We start from the raw sequence: 21897 nt of genomic DNA, 5'->3' as shown, positions 1-21897 counted from the left end.
ATGGCTGAGCCAATCTAGGCGAGGCCAACTACCACTTCGGATATTTGTCACCGCTGATGTTGGCTGTGGTTGAGGGATCAGGTTCACAGAGCAGTGCACTGACCACGACACTACACACAGACATACACTGACACACACAAAAAAAGACAAATAACCCGGTATCGCCTACACAGGCTGTTGGGGCGGGCGCTGTTTGCGAGCACCTATCTTTCGCCACTAAATGACGGCGACGTCACCACGGAGTGAGGGAGGAGGCTCGGTGCGCTTTGAGGCCACGTGGAGTGCGGAAGGCTCGTTGAGAGGAGGTCACGGGACAGACCCGGGCGCCCTGGGTCAACTGAGATGGACGACTGGACGTCTGTGAAAAGAGCTTCACGGCTCATCGGATTCTTCCACTATAAATAGATATTCTGATTCCGAGATGACGGGCAGATGCATCACCAAGTGCTCCCTACTGTGGCGCACCCTCGCACACACTGCACGGACACGCACGGACACGCGCATTTACGCGTACAAAGGCAAAGAATCCCCATATAATCCTAAACAGACTCACGGGGCAAGTGCTGTTCACGAGCACCTCCGAGCACGGCGGCGCACGAGGGGGCGTGGAGGGCCGGCACCTCTCGCGCACGCGAGTGGGGGGAGTAAGGGAGGAGGCGGTGGAGTTGGGTAGGAGGGGAGTAGAAGGCAGCGTTTTGTGTGCGGAGGTGGGTCACGGTTACATCATCACCGTCGCCGCCGTGGGAGTCTGTGGCCGCCGCACCCGGTTAAATCCCACCCCCTGCCACCACTCACCACGCCGCCACCACTCACCAAGCCGCCACCACTCCACCCCACCGCGCTCCTCCACCGGCAGGAGACCATGGTGGTGAGTTTCGCGTGTCTCTTCGCGTGCCCGTGTCTCCGCGTGCGTGTGTCTCCGCGTGTCTCCGCGTGTCTCCACATGCGCGTGTCGCGGTTCTGCTGCCGGTAGTTTCCTATATAGCCATGTGACGAACTGCACTGTACCTTTCCACATGTCTCTGCTGTCATTGTCACGCTCTCTCTTCATCGGATTATCGTCGCAAATCTACCCCCCCCCCCACGGATCCCCTCTCCTATAATCGTCTCATTCTTATCCCTCTCGCCTCATTGACTCCCATTATCATCACGACCATCAGCCATTGCCTATCCACTGCTAGATGAAGGCTTCTCTACATCACCGTTATCGTCATCATCATCGTCGTATTACGTGGGCCCCATTGCTGGATGCCGCCAGCGCCTCTCGCGCCGTTGCGAATGCCGAACTCCGCCTCCCCGTTGCGAATGCCGAACTCTGCCTCGCTGTCGTCCCCGATTCAGCGTCGCGCTCCCGCTGCGATTACAATTATCGCGTGCTGCGCCCCCGAGTTGACGACGTCCGCCCGTTTCCAACAGCTCCTCGAGCCCCCGAGAGGTGACCGTCGCCGCCGTCGTTCTCCGTGGGTTCCTGCGTGGGCGGCGGTTTCCCGCGATGTTGAAAAAACTCAGCGACGCTCGCCAGGCAGGTGGAGGCGGGGGCGGGGAACGCGCGGACGCGTCCGTCCCTAAGAACGTCTCCCAAACGGCCGGCGCGCTTGAATAGCCGCGCGGCTATTATTCTCTCCTCGCTGCCGCCCAGCGAAGCGCGACCCGATTTGGCGGTGTGCGTTATCGCGAATGGACGAAGGGGCGGACCGGCGTTCGGTTTGTGCGTCCGGAGAGAAATGCTGGACCGATGCACAGCCAACCGCGTGCCAGCTTTGGCAAGCAGAATAGTCACATTCAGTGCTCGTCATCAGCCGTGACCGGTCCACTGCTGGATGAAGACCTCCGCGAGCCGTCGGCGTCTCCCGCGACGCGACACCCCACCCAGTACCCACGCACGAGGTGATGTCATAGCACAGTCTCCTAGGAAGATGCCCTCTCGGACGCGTTACATTCCTCGGCTGGTGCCACCCGCTCGGTCACTTTGCTAGACCCAGTGGGACGCTTTTTTTTTTAGCGGAGGGCAGCCCGACGGTTCTGCGGGTCGGGGCAGCTGTATTTGTCGTGCAAACGTTCTCGAGCCTTGAGACGGAATTTTCTCGAGCAAAGTGTTCCCATTAGTTCATAAATCATCGTCGAGGGCTGCCTGCTGCTGGCCTAGAGGGAGAGTGACGGTTTTCATCAGCGCTCAGCCACAGCGAATACATAAGAAATTGTGATTTTGATCAGTATTCGTAAACACGGCACAGGCCTTGAACACTGCTTTCATTTACAAGCGAGATCAGCTGACTCGCAATAACGTGGGAATAAAAGTCGGCAAGGTTACACACGGGGGGAGCATTCAGTCCATCTCATGATGCCGCAGCGGTGACGGTAACTTACGCCGGTCGAGAGGAATTGCGACCACGGGGAATGAGCGTGGATTGCTAGGGAGTGACGAGTATTCCCGATGCGTGGGAAGGTGGGCGGAAGGTATGACGTGGACAGAGTTTAGACACCTGTAAGAGAAAGATACAGAGAGATACGAGTAGAGACGAGGACACACAGACACGGCTGTAACCGCAGCAGAAATCGACACTTGGATACTGAGGGACAAGGAGAAAGACACGTCGATACAGACACAGAGAGAACCGGATAAAATCACAGCGAGACCCAGAGACACGCAGAGACACACAGAGAGACAGAGACCGATACAGAGACCGATACAGAGACACGCAGAGACACACAGAGAGACAGAGACCGATACAGAGACTCGCATAGACACACAGAGAGACAGAGACCGATACAGAGACACGCATAGACACACAGAGAGACAGAGACCGATACAGAGACTCGCAGAGATCAACAAAGACACAGAGAGACCGACAGGCAGAGAGAATCAGATACAGACGGAGACACGGAGACCGAGAGAATCTGACATACACACAGAGACGGCGATGGGGAATCGGACAGAAAACAAGACGCACGGAGAGAGAGAAATAGACACGCACATTGGATCCCATAGCAGGTCGGTGATTAAATCCCAGGCTGCCTTTGTCTCTTCAGAGACAGCACCTGGCGTTGTAAGCAACACTTTAAACTCATTCAGGCGGAGAAACAGGATACCCGCTCCGCGGTCAACACGGCCCCCCGCTTTCGCGTCACGGTTCAACAGTCGCATCGTCTACGTCACAAAACGAAGCACTGTCGCTGGCCATGTTTGCGAGCCGGTGGTGGAAATTCCACACTTTCCATGACGGGATCCGGTCGTTTCCACGAGATGATTTGTTTTTAACTCCCACCGTAGCGTGAAGGGAGCCGGTGTGGGGATGAGAAGGGGGCCCTGAAGACGGACCGGGAGAGAGACGCGCGGAGCGATGCTGCCCCAATGGTTGCGACGGTGAGAACACCGGACTCGCAGAGCGACGTGGGAATTGAAACGATGGTGCAGAGTTTCTTCAATTCCCCTGCCGCCCCCCTCCCTCCCGTGTGTGCCCACCCCTGTCCACTCGGCGGCGTGAATGGGCACGCAAGCGGTCTCTCGGTCGGTCCGTCGGTCAGTCGGTCGCGGTACGGTGGGGTAAAGTGTAGGTACGGTGGGGTAAAGTGTAGGTACGGTGGGGTAAAGTGTAGGTACGGTGGGGTAAAGTGTAGGTACGGTGGGGTAAAGTGTAGGTACGGTGGGGTAAAGTGTAGGTACGGTGGGGTAAAGTGTAGGTACGGTGGGGTAAAGTGTAGGTACGGTGGGGTAAAGTGTAGGTACGGTGGGGTAAAGTGTAGGTACGGTGGGGTAAAGTGTAGGTACGGTGGGGTAAAGTGTAGGTACGGTGGGGTAAAGTGTAGGTACGGTGGGGTAAAGTGTAGGTACGGTGGGGTAAAGTGTAGGTACGGTGGGGTAAAGTGTAGGTACGGTGGGGTAAAGTGTAGGTACGGTGGGGTAAAGTGTAGGTACGGTGGGGTAAAGTGTAGGTACGGTGGGGTAAAGTGTAGGTACGGTGGGGTAAAGTGTAGGTACGGTGGGGTAAAGTGTAGGTACGGTGGGGTAAAGTGTAGGTACGGTGGGGTAAAGTGTAGGTACGGTGGGGTAAAGTGTAGGTACGGTGGGGTAAAGTGTAGGTACGGTGGGGTAAAGTGTAGGTACGGTGGGGTAAAGTGTAGGTACGGTGGGGTAAAGTGTAGGTACGGTGGGGTAAAGTGTAGGTACGGTGGGGTAAAGTGTAGGTACGGTGGGGTAAAGTGTAGGTACGGTGGGGTAAAGTGTAGGTACGGTGGGGTAAAGTGTAGGTACGGTGGGGTAAAGTGTAGGTACGGTGGGGTAAAGTGTAGGTACGGTGGGGTAAAGTGTAGGTACGGTGGGGTAAAGTGTAGGTACGGTGGGGTAAAGTGTAGGTACGGTGGGGTAAAGTGTAGGTACGGTGGGGTAAAGTGTAGGTACGGTGGGGTAAAGTGTAGGTACGGTGGGGTAAAGTGTAGGTACGGTGGGGTAAAGTGTAGGTACGGTGGGGTAAAGTGTAGGTACGGTGGGGTAAAGTGTAGGTACGGTGGGGTAAAGTGTAGGTACGGTGGGGTAAAGTGTAGGTACGGTGGGGTAAAGTGTAGGTACGGTGGGGTAAAGTGTAGGTACGGTGGGGTAAAGTGTAGGTACGGTGGGGTAAAGTGTAGGTACGGTGGGGTAAAGTGTAGGTACGGTGGGGTAAAGTGTAGGTACGGTGGGGTAAAGTGTAGGTACGGTGGGGTAAAGTGTAGGTACGGTGGGGTAAAGTGTAGGTACGGTGGGGTAAAGTGTAGGTACGGTGGGGTAAAGTGTAGGTACGGTGGGGTAAAGTGTAGGTACGGTGGGGTAAAGTGTAGGTACGGTGGGGTAAAGTGTAGGTACGGTGGGGTAAAGTGTAGGTACGGTGGGGTAAAGTGTAGGTACGGTGGGGTAAAGTGTAGGTACGGTGGGGTAAAGTGTAGGTACTTCCACTTTTTCTCTGTGACGTTTGGCCGGCGTGGAAGAGGAGGCGAGAATTGCCCCCTGGAGGAGGGGGCGGGGGGGGGCTGTCTGGAGCTCCGGCTTGTGGTGGGCGCCGTTCTACACGAGTCGTGGCGTGAGCGGGCAACTGCAGGGCAAGCCGCCTTTCATGCGCAGAGATACAGCGACCTCTTACACCCCGGGCAAAGCAAATCTTACTTTGGGGGGGTTGGAGATGGCGGTGGCGGTGGCGGCGGAGGGGTGGTGCAGCGGTTAGCGCGCTGCGCTACGAACCCAACGACCCGAGTTCGATTCCCGCTCGTGGCGAACACCAGTGGCGATTATCTGAACCGGTCCTGGGCCTTCCCTAGGATGACTCCGCCTCAAATGAGAACCTGGTGCGGTGTGGAAACGTCACCGCTGGGGAGACAAAGGCGGCCGGGCATGTTGCTGGCCACCCACCCCCTCGTGTGCCGTGCCGGCCTCCATAGGTGATCGCTAACAGCACTTGCCCCATCGGTCTGTGAAGGCTACACGGGGGATCTTTGGTGGGGGGGGGGGGGCGTGATGTCACTTCAAAAGCATGTGATGTCACCTTCCTTAGGCCATTAAATGTCACACGAGGTGATGCACCGCTAGCTGCGAGCATTCCGAATTTGAAATGTCTTGACCTCCTAACAAGACGGTGGAATTAATTTGCATAAAAAAAGAAAGAAAAGAAAAACCCAACAATAAGATGAGTAAATAGGTGTCACATCCTTAGCGTACATTTTTGAGAATCCATTCCGGTTGCGCGTCCACATGTGGACGCGTGGACGCGGCCGTGGCAAATCTGGCGGCACGTCGGTGTGCCCCGGTGAACCGCAGCGGCTCGGAGACATTCCAGCGCTGGAGTGTCACCGGCAGCCGCCTCCTGTCACACCGCGGCCCGACCTCGCCGATCGCGGAGAGAGAGAGGGGGGGCAGGGGAGGCGGGGGAAGGGAGCAGGAGCACGTGGATGAGAGAACGTGCACGCAGGTCGGAGAGACACCTCCGCCGTGTTGCTGCTCATCCAGCAGTGGAAAGACTGCGGCGGTGCCGACGTTCCGGAGGCGGTGAGGGGAACGCGCGGACTAGGGAACGGGGTCGTGAGAGATGGCCACGGCGGGGGATGGTCTTCATCTGGGAGCGGATTGAACGTGGATGATTCTGGTGGTATTCGTGAAGTTTGTGCTCTTCCATGCTATGATGATGATGATGTCCTTCATCCTGGACAGCGTCGGTGGGTTTAGAGACATGAATTTGATTATTTCTCAAAAGCGACCGTTACTCTTTCACCATGTGAGGGGGTGTTTGGGGGATCTCTTTTCCGCGAGAATTTGTTTGAATTCCTCAATTCCCGAATGTTTTAAAGGGCCGAGACGATGCATCCAATTAAACGCGCTGTTTTGTGATGCTGCCGCTGCTGCAATGCCACAAAATCAATCAACGCAAGAAACCTCAAAGGCACGTTCGTCACTTACACCGTGTGGCTTAAATCGAAACAAAACACACAACAGGTGACTTGGCAGGTTAATCTAATAAGAGTTGGAGACTGCACTTGTTTACACCATGGGGCCTTATGATAATTATAGTTTTTCAATGTTGCGATTACCATTTTTGTTGTTGTAATTAGCTATTGGGGAAACAGACAAACCCTTGAAAAATCGACCCAATATTGATTCTTAAGATCGCACCGCGTGCGTCGAATTGCGTGTGTGCGCGTGCGTCCGCGGCCGCGTTAGGTGTTTCTCGACGCTTCCGGCGTGCCGAGTCGGTCCACGTGACCCCTGCAGCCACTCGAGGCGCTACGTAGCCCCCCCCCCCCCGCCACTCGATATTCAAAGCATCGGGGGTCTGGGATGGAATCGAATCGGAGCCCCCGAAATTGTGACGGTTCATCAAATCGCAAGGGGGCGAATTGTTACTCGCCTATTCACATGAGTTAGTAAAAAAAACTGATTTTTGTTTTGTTTTACCCATGCTGGTTGACGGCATAACAAGGAAGGAAGGGTGGGGGGGGGACAATTCCTTATTTGAGGATACATAAGAAATTGTGATTTTGATCAGTATCCGTAAAGATGGCACCAGGCCTTGAACACTGCTTTCCTTTACAAGCGAGATCAGCTGACTCGTAATAACGTGGGAACAAAGGTCAGCAAGGTTACACACGAGGGGAGCATTCGGTCCATCTCATGATGCTGGAGAGAAAAAAAAACATAATCAGAATCTTTATTTATCCTGGAGGAATCCAATGAGCTCTGAAGTTGTTTTGTTCACAGATGTCCAGTTGGGGCAGGTCAGAGAAGTACGACACACACAGAGCTGGCAGTGACGGAAGGGTCCCATCATCATGTCATTTCATATTCTTCCTTTGTCGACGGATGCATTGAGTTTCATTTTTTCATACATTTTGCTTAGATTGGTACATGGTGAACATTCTTATAATAGGTGTGCGTGTAGTTTTGGATTAAGAGTTCAATGGATGTGACTTCAGGCGCAGGTGATGTCACCGTCCGGAGGCCATTCCCTGGCACTCTGGGTGATTGTTAAATATACTTATTTAATACGGCTTCTTCACACAGGAAGGTCACTGCTAGCTGCGAGCATTCCTGATTGAAATGTCTTTGGTCTCCGATCAAGACACTGGATTTAATAGGAATGTAATCGGGGTAAACAAATGAGTCGATAGGTAAATAGATTTTGTTTAGGTCCATTCCTTTGACCGCCAACCCTCCCTGAGCTGACCAGCGTGGTGAAGTATGGTCAAACAACCCCTGTGACCGGCGCAGCGTGGAGTGGCTTTCATATCCAGCAGTGGATCGACAAAGGACTGTGAATTAAGAATCGAAGTTATTCAGAGCAACTCAACATTTTTCAACCAGAGAGAAAAAATACTAATATTTCTTCACAAACGACTCTAAGACAGTGCTGGAAATTCCATGTTCCTGTGGCAGGACCAACTTGTTTTTTGGGACAACTGTAAATTTTCTACATTCGGTACCAGTTTTATCTCCCTTCCCCCCCCACAAGTTTGGTGGGATGAGTCGAATCCTGACTCGGATTTGTGAGACTCTGTCAGATACTTTTGGGTCACCCAAGAAAATATCCGTTTCAGGAAAATTCCCAACCTTAAAATTCACCCTCGACAGCCGTCAGAAAAATCTCGATACAGCGATTTAAAACCCCCCTCTGATCTGGCACCACCGCTGCTGCAAGCGTGGCATTATGCGAGCCGCGCGCACGGGAATGAGTCCGAGCGCGTCGCAGAGGATTTAGGTACAGTTAGCGCCTTTAATCTGACAGCGCCTGTCCTTCCCGCATAAATCAATGAAGGATTAACGTGGGTGGCAATGTCTCTGAGTGGCTTTGGGGGGGGGGGGGCTCGTACCAGAGTACTGAGTCAGTGTCACTGAGATCCCTAATTTTAGATCAGTGAGCCAGATTAAATTGAGATTCCTAGGTTTCCACTAGTGAGCCAGAAGCACAGCGGTTCCTAGATTTTAAATCATTGAGCCAACAGCTGCGATTGCTAGGTTCAAATCAGTGAGCCAGCACATCTGAGACCCTGGCCCGTAACCATGACCATCCATTACGGAGTGAAGCAGGTTGTTATGTGCAGCGGGTTTGGTGGTGTCAGTGCAGTCGGCAATGACCGCATGCTTACTCAACGTGTTGAACAACAGAGCAGCGAGATGCATAACACTGTTCATATTCCCCTCGCGGTGAAACCCAACTTTGAGACAAGACTTGGCAGATAATTACAGAGTAGAAAACAGGTCATAGACCGCACCCCTCGTGCTTGCATAAAGGTAGACGGACGACGGTCCAGCACTCACCGATTCACTCGCTCGCAGGCGATTCATCGCAATTCTTATTGCACGGTTCACCACCCCCGTTACCACTGTTTATGGTGTTACCATTTCCTGTGAACTTCACTCGTTGATTGCTGCACTGTGTTCACCCACCGCCACACTGCAGGTTACAAAAACACAGCCACTCACTCACCCACTCACCCACTCACTCACCTACCCACTCACCCACTCACCCACCCACTCACCACGCTGTTCACCCACCGCCACACTGCAGGTCACAACACAGCCACTCACTCACCCACTCACCCACTCACCCACCCACTCACCACACTGTTCACCCACCGCCACACTGCAGGTCACAACAACACAACCACTCACTCAGCCACTCACCCACTCACCTACCCACTCACCCACTCACCACACTGCAGGTCACAACACAGCCACTCACTCACCCACTCACCCACCCACTCACCTACCCACTCACCCACTCACCACACTGTCCACCCACCACCACACTGCAGGTCACAACAACACAGCCACTCACCCACCCACTCACCATCTCACCACACTGCAGGTCACAACAACACAGCCACTCACCCACCCACTCACCACGCTGTTCAATCACCACCACGCTGCAGGTCACAACAACACAGCCACTCACCCACCCACTCACCACACTGTTCACTCACCACCACACTGCAGGTCACAACAACACAGCCACTCACCCACCCACTCACCACACTGCAGTTCACAACACATTCCCTTTCTGCTTCTCTCCTCGCACTGCTCCACTTTTGCAATTCCGCCCCATCGTGTCTGCTCTACAGGTCTCACAACAGTCTTGCTGGAATCCACAAAGCGCCGTTGCCTATTATTATTATGATTACCGATCGTGCCTTCAGCAGTCGCTGATTGTTGTTGGCCGCTTGGCATTTCTTTTGGGCCCCTGGGGCCTGCGCTCAGCAACCGTGACAAACAACAAAAAAACAAATACACGAGCTGTCATCGAGCACGTGAGCTGTCATGAGCGGAGCTCAGCCGGTCTGTGTCTGGGCGCGCCCTCGTGCTGAGCGAGCCGGTCCAGTGGAGGGTGTCGAGGTGGTTTTTGGGGTTGTCCCCGCGGCCGCGACCGCGACGCGCGTCCTCTCGCAGCGGGCGCCGCGTAGCAGTCCACGTCACGCCGTCTCAGTCCGCACCGCCGGCGGTCGTCGAACGTACGAGTATTGAACTTCTTTCGCGCCGTACGTCGCCAACCGTGCTAATCGGACGCTCTGGGGGGGTGGTGGGGGGGATGGGGAAGAACAAAAAATAACCGCAAAAAGTAGTTTTAATGAAATGTGTTTTCATTCGGCGGCGCTTGCGGGCGACGTCGCAGGGAAGCCTGGGCCGCTTGACGCTGGCGGCTGTGAGAATGAATCCTCGCCGCGTCGGCGTTCCGGCCGCTCTGTGCCGTGCGGCTCGCCTGCCGCGGATTTTCGGGTCGTGCCGTGGGCCCGCTGGTTCACGCTGGGAGCTTCCCATTTGCCGAACAATGCTCGAGGGAGCCCTGGAGAGATCCCTACTCTCGAGGGTGTTTTGGGCCTTCTTTTCCTTTGCTGGTCAGACATCTTGGAAGAGATGGGAGCACCCACGGTTTACCCCACCACGTTCGATCTGCCACTCATAGACCAACTGTGAGGAATCCGTTTATACTGCTGGGTGGTGTATGGGGTGGGGGGGTGTAAGAAACTTGCAATCATAGTTTGAACTGCCGCAAACGGGAGACGGAATCGAACCGGCGACCTCGGTATCGCACACTCGGCGTGCCAACCATGACGCGGAGGCAGCTCCATGCCGAACAAGACGCGGCGCAGCGCGAATATGCAGCGGGAGAGAAGAGAGAGCGGGAGAGAGGGAGACGATGACGGATGGCGTCATCGCTCGCTGGTGATTCAGCATTGCGAGCGAGCGGATGACACCCACCCGCTCGCTCGCTCGCCCGCACTCCCACATTCGTCACCGTGCTCTCTCTCTCACACACGCCCCCCCCCATCCTCCTCTACGCGAGCCGCCTCTGCCTCAATGGACCTCGTCCGCTTAACATTCAGGCCCGGTGGCTCGTACTGTACGCGGCGCAGCGAGAGCTCGCCGAGAGAATGGGCTCGGGGAGATTGCCCGGGAAATTGTGCTCGTGATTGGGCTGCTGCGTTTGTGTCGAGTTTGTTCAGTCCTTGCCTCTCTCCCTTCTTGCCAAAGGGGGGGGGGGGGAGACGGGGGCTTTTTTCTCTGATCGGATTTAATCGTCGCCATCTCATCATCAGCCGTGCTCTGTCCACTGCTGGATCAAGGCCCCTCCCCCAAGCCGCCACAACTTACTATTCTGCGGTAGAGTGCCGCACGAGCTTGATTTCATCGCTCCGTCTCTGCGGAGGACGCGCTCTCGGACGCGTCCCGTTCCTTGGCTGCCACTCCGTCATTATTCTGGATTGTATGTCGTCAATCACTCCTGGCGACGAGCCCTGCCCAGGCATCCCGCTCAATTCTATGAACAATTTGAATGACGTCATTGACCTGTTGCGCGTGTTCTCAAACCGTTTGTTCCTCTTCCTGTCTCTCGGTGTCAATTCCAAGCGTGCGCCTCTCAATGACACTTCGCTCGGTTGCAAAGTTCCTGGGTGAATTGTCACACCGCGCTCTGATCGTGGCCACCCGAGTTCAGTTCCCGGCCACGGCCAACATTTGTTGCGAGCGGCAACCGGACAGATCCTGCGCCATCATCCTTCGCCGACTCGCACCGATTTCATTCCCAGGGCTTCATTTCAACCGGGTCTTTGCGGATTGGGGACCTGACTGAAATATGTCTGCATCCGGCACGCCACATCCAGCAAACCTCTCGCTGTGGCTCTAGCTACAAGTCACATGCTTCCGAATCCAGGCAACTGCCAGCAAATCTGTAAGAAAAAAAATCCACGGCAACTTTATTGCTGGTTGTCAGCAATGATTGTTGCTGTTGTTGTCAACCTGGAACTTCCCACTGCTGAGCAAAGGCCTCCCCCATTCTCTTCCATTACTCCTTTCCCCAAGTTGCCCCTGTCCAGCCGCGGCCTCCGAACTCTGAACTCTGAACTGAACTCTGAACTCTGTGATGTCGCCTCGCTGCCGCTGCTGCCGTCCCTTCCGCTCTCTTCCCTTCTCTCGGTCTCCATCTCTCATCAGTTGTTCTCGTGACATTCCAATTCCGACAGCATCATCATCGGCGACCGCTGTTGCTTTCCTTACTTTTTCATTCCTTCGCCCCGTCGCTTCGACTTACCTCCAACGTACCACTCCCCCAGAGATCTTTGGCAAACTTGTCGCGTAACCAACCGGGCCAACTACCGCGGGGCGGCAGTCATTTAATTGCACGCGTCACCGGCAAGCACCCCTTCACAACAGGGTCTGGGGGGAGGGGGCAACTGGAAACCACAACGACACGCCGCGCCGTCTCGCCCGTGCCCCGAATCTCGCCGTGAATCCGCGGTGACGGCGAGCGGTCGGTCGTCAGGAAAGCGGCCGTGGGGAAAGCAGCAAAACCTCGCGGACAAACTCCGCCGCAAAAATAAACCTCCGGCGCGCTCGCCGAGGACGGGAAATCGCCGCTTGCTCGCTCGGCGCCACTCGGCAAACAGGACGTGATGTGTTGCCGTAATGTCAAGAGTCGTTCCGCCAACGGGCGAGCGGGCGGGCGAGCGGGCGGGCGAGCGGGCGGGCAGGCGGGCGGGCGGGCGAGCGGGCGGGCGACGGGTTTCCGCCCGCACCGCTGATGATGATCTTGCGTGTTTTGTGCAACTTCAAAGCGGAGCGTGAGCATGCGGGTTCGAAGAGGCTCGTGGGTTTGGGAAAGTAAACTAAAGGGAAGGGTGGCAGCCCTGCAATTTCACCCTCGCGCTGCTGTTGGCGGAAGGGTCTTCAGTCGCGGACGTTCTCGAGCACCCCTGTGGTGAGGGTATCTTTTTGGGCTGCCCTTTCACGCTGTTCAGACTTATTGTAAGAGGTGGGAGCTTACCTACACTTCGTCCCACCACGCGTGACCTGCCGGTCGACTGACCGTGGGCGTTACGGTTTATACCGCCGGGGGGTTGAATCGAACGTGCGACCTCTGGAATGCAAGTCCAAGCGTGCTCACCGTTGCAGCACGATGGCATCCCTTGCCGTGGGAGGATTACAAACAAAAGCCTCAAAAGATAAAAATCATTTTCAGAAAAACTAAACGGTCGAGCCGTGGCAGAGGTGGCGGTGGGAGAGAGGATGGGGGAGGAAGACGATGGATGATGACGCTCGTTCACGTCCGCCAGGAATGCGCGTGCACGTGCCGTGGCTTGCGACGGCGGCTGGCGGTGGCGCGGTTTTACCGGGCACGCCATGGCAGGTGCGAATTCTTCGGCGCGACGCGTGGAGCTGGGGGTTGGGGAAGAGGGGGGGGGGAGGCCGCCGCGTGACAGAGCGCCGCCATCGTTCCTGGATGAGAACTTCAGCAAAATAATAAAATGCGGTCTTGTGTTGTGCCGCGCGATTTTCTCAGCACGGTGTCCCGGCGGTTTGCTCCGCTTGCTGGGAGCAGCTTCAGGAAGTGAATTTTGAAGATGTCCGACGCTTTGTTCCGTTCGCCGGGGGCTTTGCCAGACACTGAATGTCGTCGTGGCGATCAACGCACGCGGTTACAAGAGACCTACGGCACAATGTACAAAGTAAAAGCTACGTCACTGCACGCCTGTTTTCTATAAAAAATACTATACTAAGACTATAAGGGATTTGTATTTTACCAGGTAAGGCTCACTGAGCTACGTAGCTCTTTTTCAGAAGCGACCTGGCCATCACATATGATCGCTCAACGAAGTGGCTTTTCATCGTGTGGAAATTTATAGCGGTAGCCAAATGCTCTAAACGCGTGACGTTGATTCTTAATGTGGAGGGAGAAACCGGAGCACCAGGAGGAAAATCCACACGACCCCGGGGAGAGAGAACATGCAAACTCCAAATATACAGGCATCAGGGTTGCGATCAAACCCACGACCTCCTGTATACCAGGCGAGAGAAATAACACCTCCTAGCCACCGTGGCGGTATAAACAATTTGCGGGCACGCTGTGTTGCCTCCCTTCGACGTCGCCTCCGCTCCGTGACGTGCGGCACGTTTCCGGGTTGACCAATTTTTTTCTCCACCCCCCCCTCCCCCCACCTCCAGGCCAAAACTGACGACGGGTCGGACACGGTGGGAGAGGGCCTCGCCAGGTCCTGTGCCAGCAACGCCAGCATGAGAGTGACAAACCTGAAAAAGTGAGCGCCCCACGTTGGCATGAACATCCTCGGCGCGGAATACGTCCGACCCAAAGTTCGATTCCTGCTCGCAGCCCACACCGGTGACGATTATCAGCCTAAAAATGAGTACCCGGTGCGGTGTCTAAACATAAGCACTGGGAAGACAAAGGCGGCCAGGCGTGGTGCTGGCCACCCACCCACCCCTCCCCCCCTCGTGCACCATTCCGGCCTTCATAGGTGCAACTCGCGAACAGAACTTTACCCTACCGTCCGTTAAGGCTATACCATGGGGGGGGGGGAGGGGAGGGATCTTTGCCTTGGTAAGAAAATAAATTGGGCTTGGTAAGCACGCGGTGAACGTGATGCTTGATGTGTATTTTTGTCGTCGTTGTTGTTGTTGCTGCTGCACTCGTTCATGAAATGCAAACTCTCAGAGGAGGCGTGCGGTCGCCGGCTGTGTCGTTTTTGAGCGAGTGGCTGAGCGACGGCGCCGTTCTCTCTCCCCCCCCCCCTCCCCCCCACCAGGATCTCCGTCACCAAGGGCCACTTCCCCCGCCTGGCCGACTGCGCCCACTTTCACTACGACAACGTGGACTTCGACAGCATCCAGGTGCACGGCCGCCCCCATTGTCCCGTAGCGCCATCGTCACCAACATCATCAACAACAGCAGCAGCCATGATCAATCCACTGCTGAATGCCTCCCCCCATGCCGTCCCATGAGCTGATGTGAACCTCTGCGTGTCTGCGGTGTGCAATCCTCTTTGTCGGTCTCGACCGTCGGCTATCGTTTCTTCTGTCTAGCCTCTGTGCGCGTCCTTCTCTGTTTAGTGTGCGTCTCCGTGTCCCTCGGCATGTCTCCCTCTGTGCATCTCTCTGTGTGGTTCTCTATCTCTGTGGCTCTCTTCTTATGTCTGTGTCTATGTATGGGCATGTGTCTCTGCGTGTTTCAGTGTATCCTCTGTGCATCTCTTTGTGCGAGTCTGTATATTTCGTGATCTATCCCCGTGTCTCCGTCTGTTTGTATCTCTTCTGTGCCTCTCCCTGTGTTTCTGTCTCTCGTGTCTGTGTCTCTGTGTGCCCTCTTGTCTCTTTCCCTGCTTTTGAGGCCCACACTCAGTTACCCGTAACCAGGAGCCTCAAACGACCTCCTCCCAGGGCCTATTCGCAGCCCAAGCCGAGCCGGCCTCTTAGCCCTCTAACAAACCACACATGTGTCTCGTACACGCAAAATAAAATAATGTATTTGGTTTCGGCTACCATCACGTCCAATGTTATGTAAAATTGGCAACAAAATCAATTAATTTCACCCGTTTTCGCAACGATAAACTGATGTCTCCAGCAGTCATTTGACTAAGGCAATAAAGTGGGTACAGATGTTGAAATCGAAATTTAGCTGAACCTCTTCTGCACCGTACGTAGCCAACCGCGCTAATCGGAAGTGCGAGAAATTACCAGCATGGTGTGTGTTGCTTAGATGGCAAACGCACGCAAAAAACATATCCATATAATAATAGTACGTTTTCAAAAAACAGACAGATTTAGAGAAAGGTATTAAACGAGAGCCTGGGAGGAGAAAGGAGAGAGAATGTCCAACCATTCCCCCTCCCACCGCCCACACATTCCAACCCTCCGTTTCCTGAAAAGCGTCAAAAACCGGCCTTCTTCCGGGATATTCCCGAAACAGCTCTCACACCACGGCCCTCACCATCCACCCCTCACCACCGCCCTTCCAACCCCATCTCACCAATGGCCTCTCATCACTCCCCTCTCACCACCGCCCTCTCACCACCGCCTTCTTTCTCTCCTTCCCAGCTGTGCCTAGCTGAGGACCACTCCGACTTTGGCAAGAATGGGACGGAGCCGAGGGCTGAGCCCAGCTTCCTTGTGCAGATTCACTGCCAGGTGAGGCCCCGCGACCCCACGACCCCACGACCCCGTGGCCCCACGACCCCACGACCCCAGAACCCCACGACCCCGTGGCCGACCGCAACCCAGCGTTTCCGCCGCCCACGAGTAAAGCTCGTGCGCTCGACCACAGTGTTTGTGCCGAGCTGTGTTGTTGTGTTTTCGTTGTTGTGCGTCGTGTGTTGTGTGTTTTTGTGTTGAGCTTTGGCCGTTGCTCCACGCGGCATGTTGACGAGAGGCAGCAGGCGGCCCCTCGCGATGCTGTAATTGTAACGCGCGCACAGAGGAAGTAGGAGGGAGTGCCGACACATCTGGAAGTGATTGCCTGTTTTCTGCCAGTTTTTATTTTTTACAATTATTTTTTCTTTATTTTTTTTCTTTCCACTTTCTTCGTTCACCGGGCTCACTCGCTCACACGCTTCCTCACGCACCGGTGTGCACACACTGCACGTACGTTTACGTATGTTTACGTACGTACGTGCATACGTACGTACATACGCACTCGGTGGGCGATTACATTCTCCCCCCCCACGCTAACTTGCGCTCACCGGGGCAAACCGTTGCCGGCGACGGTCGATGCGAAGTCTCTTTAACTTACCGGCTGTGCCCGGATATTCTCGCGTGCTCATCGGCTCGCGCTTAAGAGCTGCGCGCTATCCGGACAAGCTCTTTCTTCACGCGCCGGTGTCGGACGATTCTTAAAAAATTGAAACAAATCTAAACCGGCCGCCGACTTAACGGGCCGCAGGCGTCGCGGCGCCGGCGCGAGCTCCAGCTGCCCGAGCGAGCGACGGAATGCGACGCGACGTGGAAGGAATTTGGAGGAAATGTCTCGGCGCCCTGTGAAATGTTTCACCGCGGGAAACCCGCGGGAGTGACGCAGCGGCCGGGGAACGAGCGTGGTCTCACGAGGGACAGGTAAATCGGGCGAGGCGGCGATTTGTGGCCGGAGGGGTCACTTAGCCTTGCGCATGACAGTGATGATGGTGATTACTATTATTATGATGATGATGATTGTAATGTGGATCATCATTAGCCGTGATCTGTCCGCTGCTGGAGGAAGGCCTTCTCAGGCCCTCGCCAACTGTCACGGTCTTTTGCTGTATGCGGGACTCATTGCCGGTGAATTTCCTCAATTGAACGGCTCTGCAGCAAACTCAAGTAGTATACATTGTAAACATCGCGTAAACATAATAAACATAGCGAAAATATAGTACACAAGGTAAACATAGTATTAACATAGTAAACATAGCGTACACATAGTAAACACAGTAAACATAGTGTAAATATAGTAAACATAGCATACACATAGCGCAAACGTAGTAAACATAGTGCATACGTAGTGAATGTAGTCAACGTAGTGTAAATATAGTAAACATAGCATGAACATAGTGCATCTCTGGTAGCCTCTGTGCTGTAAGAATGCCTCGATTACCAAATGTACTCGCTTACCTGCACATCACCGCTCCATCTATCTCCGATTTGACGTCCTCTAAGGCCGTGTTTTCACTCCTTCGGCTGCTACTCCATCGTTAGACTCGCCCCACCGGCTGTCATCCTATCGGGCGACGCGTCTGACCCAAGCCGACCTTTAGCTTCTCTTCGCAGTCTGTGCCACGTCTCTACTTTACACGTGCTCTCTAATCCGCGTCTTCCTCTTCCGCTCTTCCCATCTCTCGCCGTGATTCCAAGCGTTGCCTCTCTCGGCGACTCTTCATGATTTTGTTCCGCTGACTTGGCGTTGACGATCCGATCGTAACTGTTGTGATCGTTCGCTCTCCCGGTGGGTTGTAGGTAACAAATCATGAACCTCCTCCTTAGGAGGAGGTCCCACTGAATCACAGACGATTGTCCACAGGTTACATCTGCGCCACCATTCTGCGTAGGGTTGCAGAATAGCCGCACTTGCGATTTAAATAGCTGGAATGATTTTTGGATGCACCTGGCTTCCTCACGCATCTGAGGGTAAGTGACTCGATGCCCACGTGACTGCAAGCACGTCGGCAAGTCAACCGATTACTTCGGGAGGAGGCAATACAATCGGACAACGCATTCTGCATCTGCGCCACCATTCTGCGTAGGTAAACACGAAATGAATTAGTGGTTTTACAGCCTAAATCATGTGCGTCTTACGTTATTCTTGGTTTTGTTGTATCTGGGCCATCCCTCTCCCCCATTGCCAGAGCTAATCGAGAGTTACGACCGTGGTGTCTAAGTAAGCGTGTTAGTCGCTAATCCCTCAATGGGCCTATCCAGGCCTCCAGGATAGGTTTGTCCACATCGAGCGGTACATAATATACATATGTATTATTTGTGCATAAACACGAATATGTATTTTTTACTTATTTCGCATACCGTACGTAGCCGTAGGTCATCCTTGGTAATCTGAGGTACGGATAATACATAAGCGCGTATGGTTATTGATTTTAGTTTGTACGGCGGTGGCTGTAACGTTCAGATTTTATTTCCTTTCTTGGCCAGGGAGAGAGAAGAGGGTTAAAACAAAAAAATATCCCCGCTGTTATTGCAATGATTCATCGAGCGAGCCTGCGACGTGGGAAGTGACGGCGTTTGTAAATCATCCTCGCGGCGTGAATCACACGCACGGCTTAAATCGCAACGCGAGAGAGAGGAAGAGAGAGACAGGAGACGCCATGGTGGCCTGACGTTCCCTACGAGGGAGGGCCTTCACGGCTGGTGGCGGCTCGTAACTGCAACTTGAGGAGGCTCCAGAAGCCACCTGGTGGGGGGGAGGGGGGTAGAGTGTCGGGTGGTGGACGCGTGTGGAAGTTGTGATGGCAATGGCTCGTATGTATGTGTGTGTGTGTTGAACTTCTTTCGCGCCGTACGTAGCCAACCGTGCTAATCGCAGGTGTGGGGGTGGGGGAAGGACAACAAACTAAACGCAAAAAGCAGCTGCAAAGAAATTCGTTTTCAATCGAGATTCATCATCTGCGCCTTCTCACGTCGAGACCCATAGACTCGCATAGAGAGACACGTAGGTTAGCAAATATTCCGCAGACTTACAGAGACTCATAGACTTACATAGAGACGCATAGACTTAAGTAAACGCATAGACCTACCAAGAGACCCATAGACTCACATAGAGAGCCACAGACCCAAAAACTGAACCTGTTACTCGCATTAAACTATACTTCTGTCACACCTGCTTTACTGCAGATGTGACAGCAGTATTCCAACATCGGCCAAATTTGTAAGCCTTATTCATAAATGCTGATTATTGACATTATTTTCCGAATATTAATTGAGTAGATCGTTGGCTTCCCTGTACAGTTGGTGGCAGCAAATGTTTTTATTCCGTGTGGAGTATTGAGCCTCTTGATAAAGACCCATGACATAAAGAAATGCCAGCAAAGTGCGGACTCATCTCATCGATCGCCCTCTGTATGGGATAGAGTGTTTCTCCCCTCATACGCAGGCGTTCTCTCCGGCTGCTCCGGTTTCCTTGCACGGATATGAACACTCAATGATTTGCTGAAAACATCTTAGTATGTAGAGGACTGCAGAGCTGGGGCAATTGTTAATAGCGCCCGCTCACGGGCCTGGCTGCTGCCGCTGCTGTCTTCCCATTTGTCTCTGGTCCCTCAGCGATTGTGAGAGATACAGTTTGCATGAATGACGACACTCTACAACACTAAACATGATTATTATTGTTATTATTATAACATATAGTTACGTGTCACCCCCTCCCTCACCCCTTCCCCGCGCGCAGGGCAAGAGCTGGCTCGTGTGGCGAAGCTACGAGGATTTCCGCATCCTGGACAAGCACCTACACCTGTGCATCTACGACCGTCGCTACAGCCAGCTGCCCGAGCTGCTGCCATGCAGAGAGGGCAACCAGGAGGGCAGCGAGGTAAGCGCACCGCGCGTGGCGTCGCTTACGCCGCACGGCGACGACAGACGTCCCCCGTGCGGCCTCTGTGATGGGCTGTTGGGGGCGAGCCGAGCGCCGTTAGCGAGTGGCGCCTGTGAAGGCCGGAACGGCGCACGAGCGAGGGGGTGGTGTGGCCGGCAGAAATGGCCGCGTCCGCTGTGTCATCCCGTCACCGATGATGTTTATTAAGCAACTGCACCGGACGCTGCTCGTGAACGGATTACTCTCTAATATCACGGCTGCTGAGCACAGGGCCTCTAAAAAAAAAAAAGCCTCAAAACGTTAATCGGCCAGCTACGAACAGCGCTCTGAGAGCCATAACGGGTTAGGTGCGTGACGCGTTGAGTTGTTGAATAATGGTCGCGCGCTGGTGACTGTGCGCCGGTTTGCAGGCGGTGGCGCAGACGCTGTCGGAATACCTCACGCACCTCTCCTGCATCACCGACGACAGACTCAACTGCGGACCCGTCCTCACGTGGATGGAGGTGAGAACGTCGTCGTCATCGTCGTCTTTGTAAATGTCATAATCACCATCATCACCATCATCATCATCATCACCATCATCATCATCATTATCATCCAGCGGTGGATTTACACATGGTCGTACAAGTATACATTTGTGCTCCATCACGGTGTCGGGAGGGGACGGTGGGCGTGGATCGAGGCGAACTACGGTTGCATTCAGAGGAGGGAACGCGCCCGAGAGGACGTACCCTGCGGAGATGGAGTGATTTGGTCGGCTTGTGTGCGCGGGAGATAGGGGGGATTGTTGTAACGGGTGACAGTCTGGCATCGCCTTGGCTTGGGGGTGGCCTTCACCCAGCAGTGGATTGATCATAGCTTGTGCTGATGATGATGATGATGCTGATGATGATATCACGTCACTCCTCGACTACGTGAACTGCACTGACTGTCGGGCGTTAGAAGTTGTGCATTTAACGTTTTTTTCTGACAGCGTTGACGTTGCCACGCAAATTGAGACCGTCTAATGTGTCGCGGAATTATGAAAAAATGATGTTCCAAACGTCACGTTACGCTCCAGTTAAAGTTATACTACAAGAACGGAAAACGGGATTTGCAATTGCTGTGGAATTGATTATGCATGGCTATGATGATGATTACAATGATGATGATTCCGATGATGACGATGATTCCGATGATTATGCTAATGAATACAACGACCACGATGGTGATGACGATGGTGATGACGATGGTGATGACGATGGTGATGACGACGGCGATGACCACCGTACTGGGCTCCCACTCGCTCCCGCCAGGTGGACAATCACGGCCACCGGCTGCTGGTGAGCGAGGAGGCGTCCTTCAACGTGCCGGCGATCGCGGCGGCGCAGGTCGTCAGGCGCTACACCGCACAGGCGCCCGACGAGCTCTCCTTCGAGGTGAGCGCAGCGCCGGCGGTCGGCACGCAACGCCTACCACCAAATTCTCTCGTCCGAGCGAAGACGCAGACTCGACTACCGCCAGATACACCCGTTCGAGTCAAGACGCAGGCTGAGATGATTTGGTAACGGGTTGTTAGAGACTGCAGTGGACTGCGGTAGACCAAAACTGGTCATTGGCTCTACTGTATATGCACGCTGTATAAGAAATATTTTTTTATACAGCGTAGTATCATCAGGCGGACAGCCAGTTGTAATTACCGGTGAAACGTCGTAGATTTGCTCTCCAACACACCGGTGTGCTGTACTAGTAACGAATTGGCATGTTCTGTTTACGTGACAAACTTTAATAATTGTCTGTGTCGGGTGGTGTCGGATTTAACGACACATTTATATTCATGCGATCTAACCCAAAAAAGAACTTATATCATGGATGGATGATATTGGTCGCGAAAGCCTTACGTGTTAAACTGGCGTGTAGTACATCACATGCACCCCCCACCCCACCCCGGGTCGCTCGCCGTGGCTGGCGTACGTGCGTTACATACGCCATTGTTTTGCGTCGCGTTGCGTGCGTAACTGTACACGAGCCCCAGGGGTGTTGCCTGTGAGGCATGTTTGTCCTCACGCACGCACGCACGCACGTGCCTGCGCGCGTGCGTGCGTGC

General features: G+C 54.2%; 1 protein-coding gene across 5 annotated transcripts in view; it reads left to right on the top strand.

Annotated features, from left to right (window-relative positions):
• Window positions 1–21897, top strand: part of LOC144728557 (uncharacterized) — a 96331-nt gene that overhangs the window by 41505 nt on the left and 32929 nt on the right. For 3 of the 5 annotated variants that reach the window (XM_078608069.1, XM_078608068.1, XM_078608067.1), the window contains exons 4-9: window positions 13955–14046; window positions 14554–14638; window positions 15842–15931; window positions 19668–19808; window positions 20222–20314; window positions 21107–21229. In XM_078608069.1, the coding sequence (XP_078464195.1) occupies window positions 13955–14046; window positions 14554–14638; window positions 15842–15931; window positions 19668–19808; window positions 20222–20314; window positions 21107–21229 (624 nt within the window). Of the gene's footprint in view, window positions 1–722; window positions 869–2018; window positions 3365–13954; window positions 14047–14553; window positions 14639–15841; window positions 15932–19667; window positions 19809–20221; window positions 20315–21106; window positions 21230–21897 lie in introns of those variants that run through there. The other 2 variants (XM_078608071.1, XM_078608070.1) reach the window with 2 other exon arrangements.

Source organism: Lampetra planeri, chromosome 29 (genome assembly GCF_965212315.1).
Source record: "Lampetra planeri chromosome 29, kcLamPlan1.2.h2, whole genome shotgun sequence".
NCBI lineage: Eukaryota > Metazoa > Chordata > Hyperoartia > Petromyzontiformes > Petromyzontidae > Lampetra > Lampetra planeri.
This window is presented reverse-complemented; position numbering and strand designations above follow the sequence as displayed.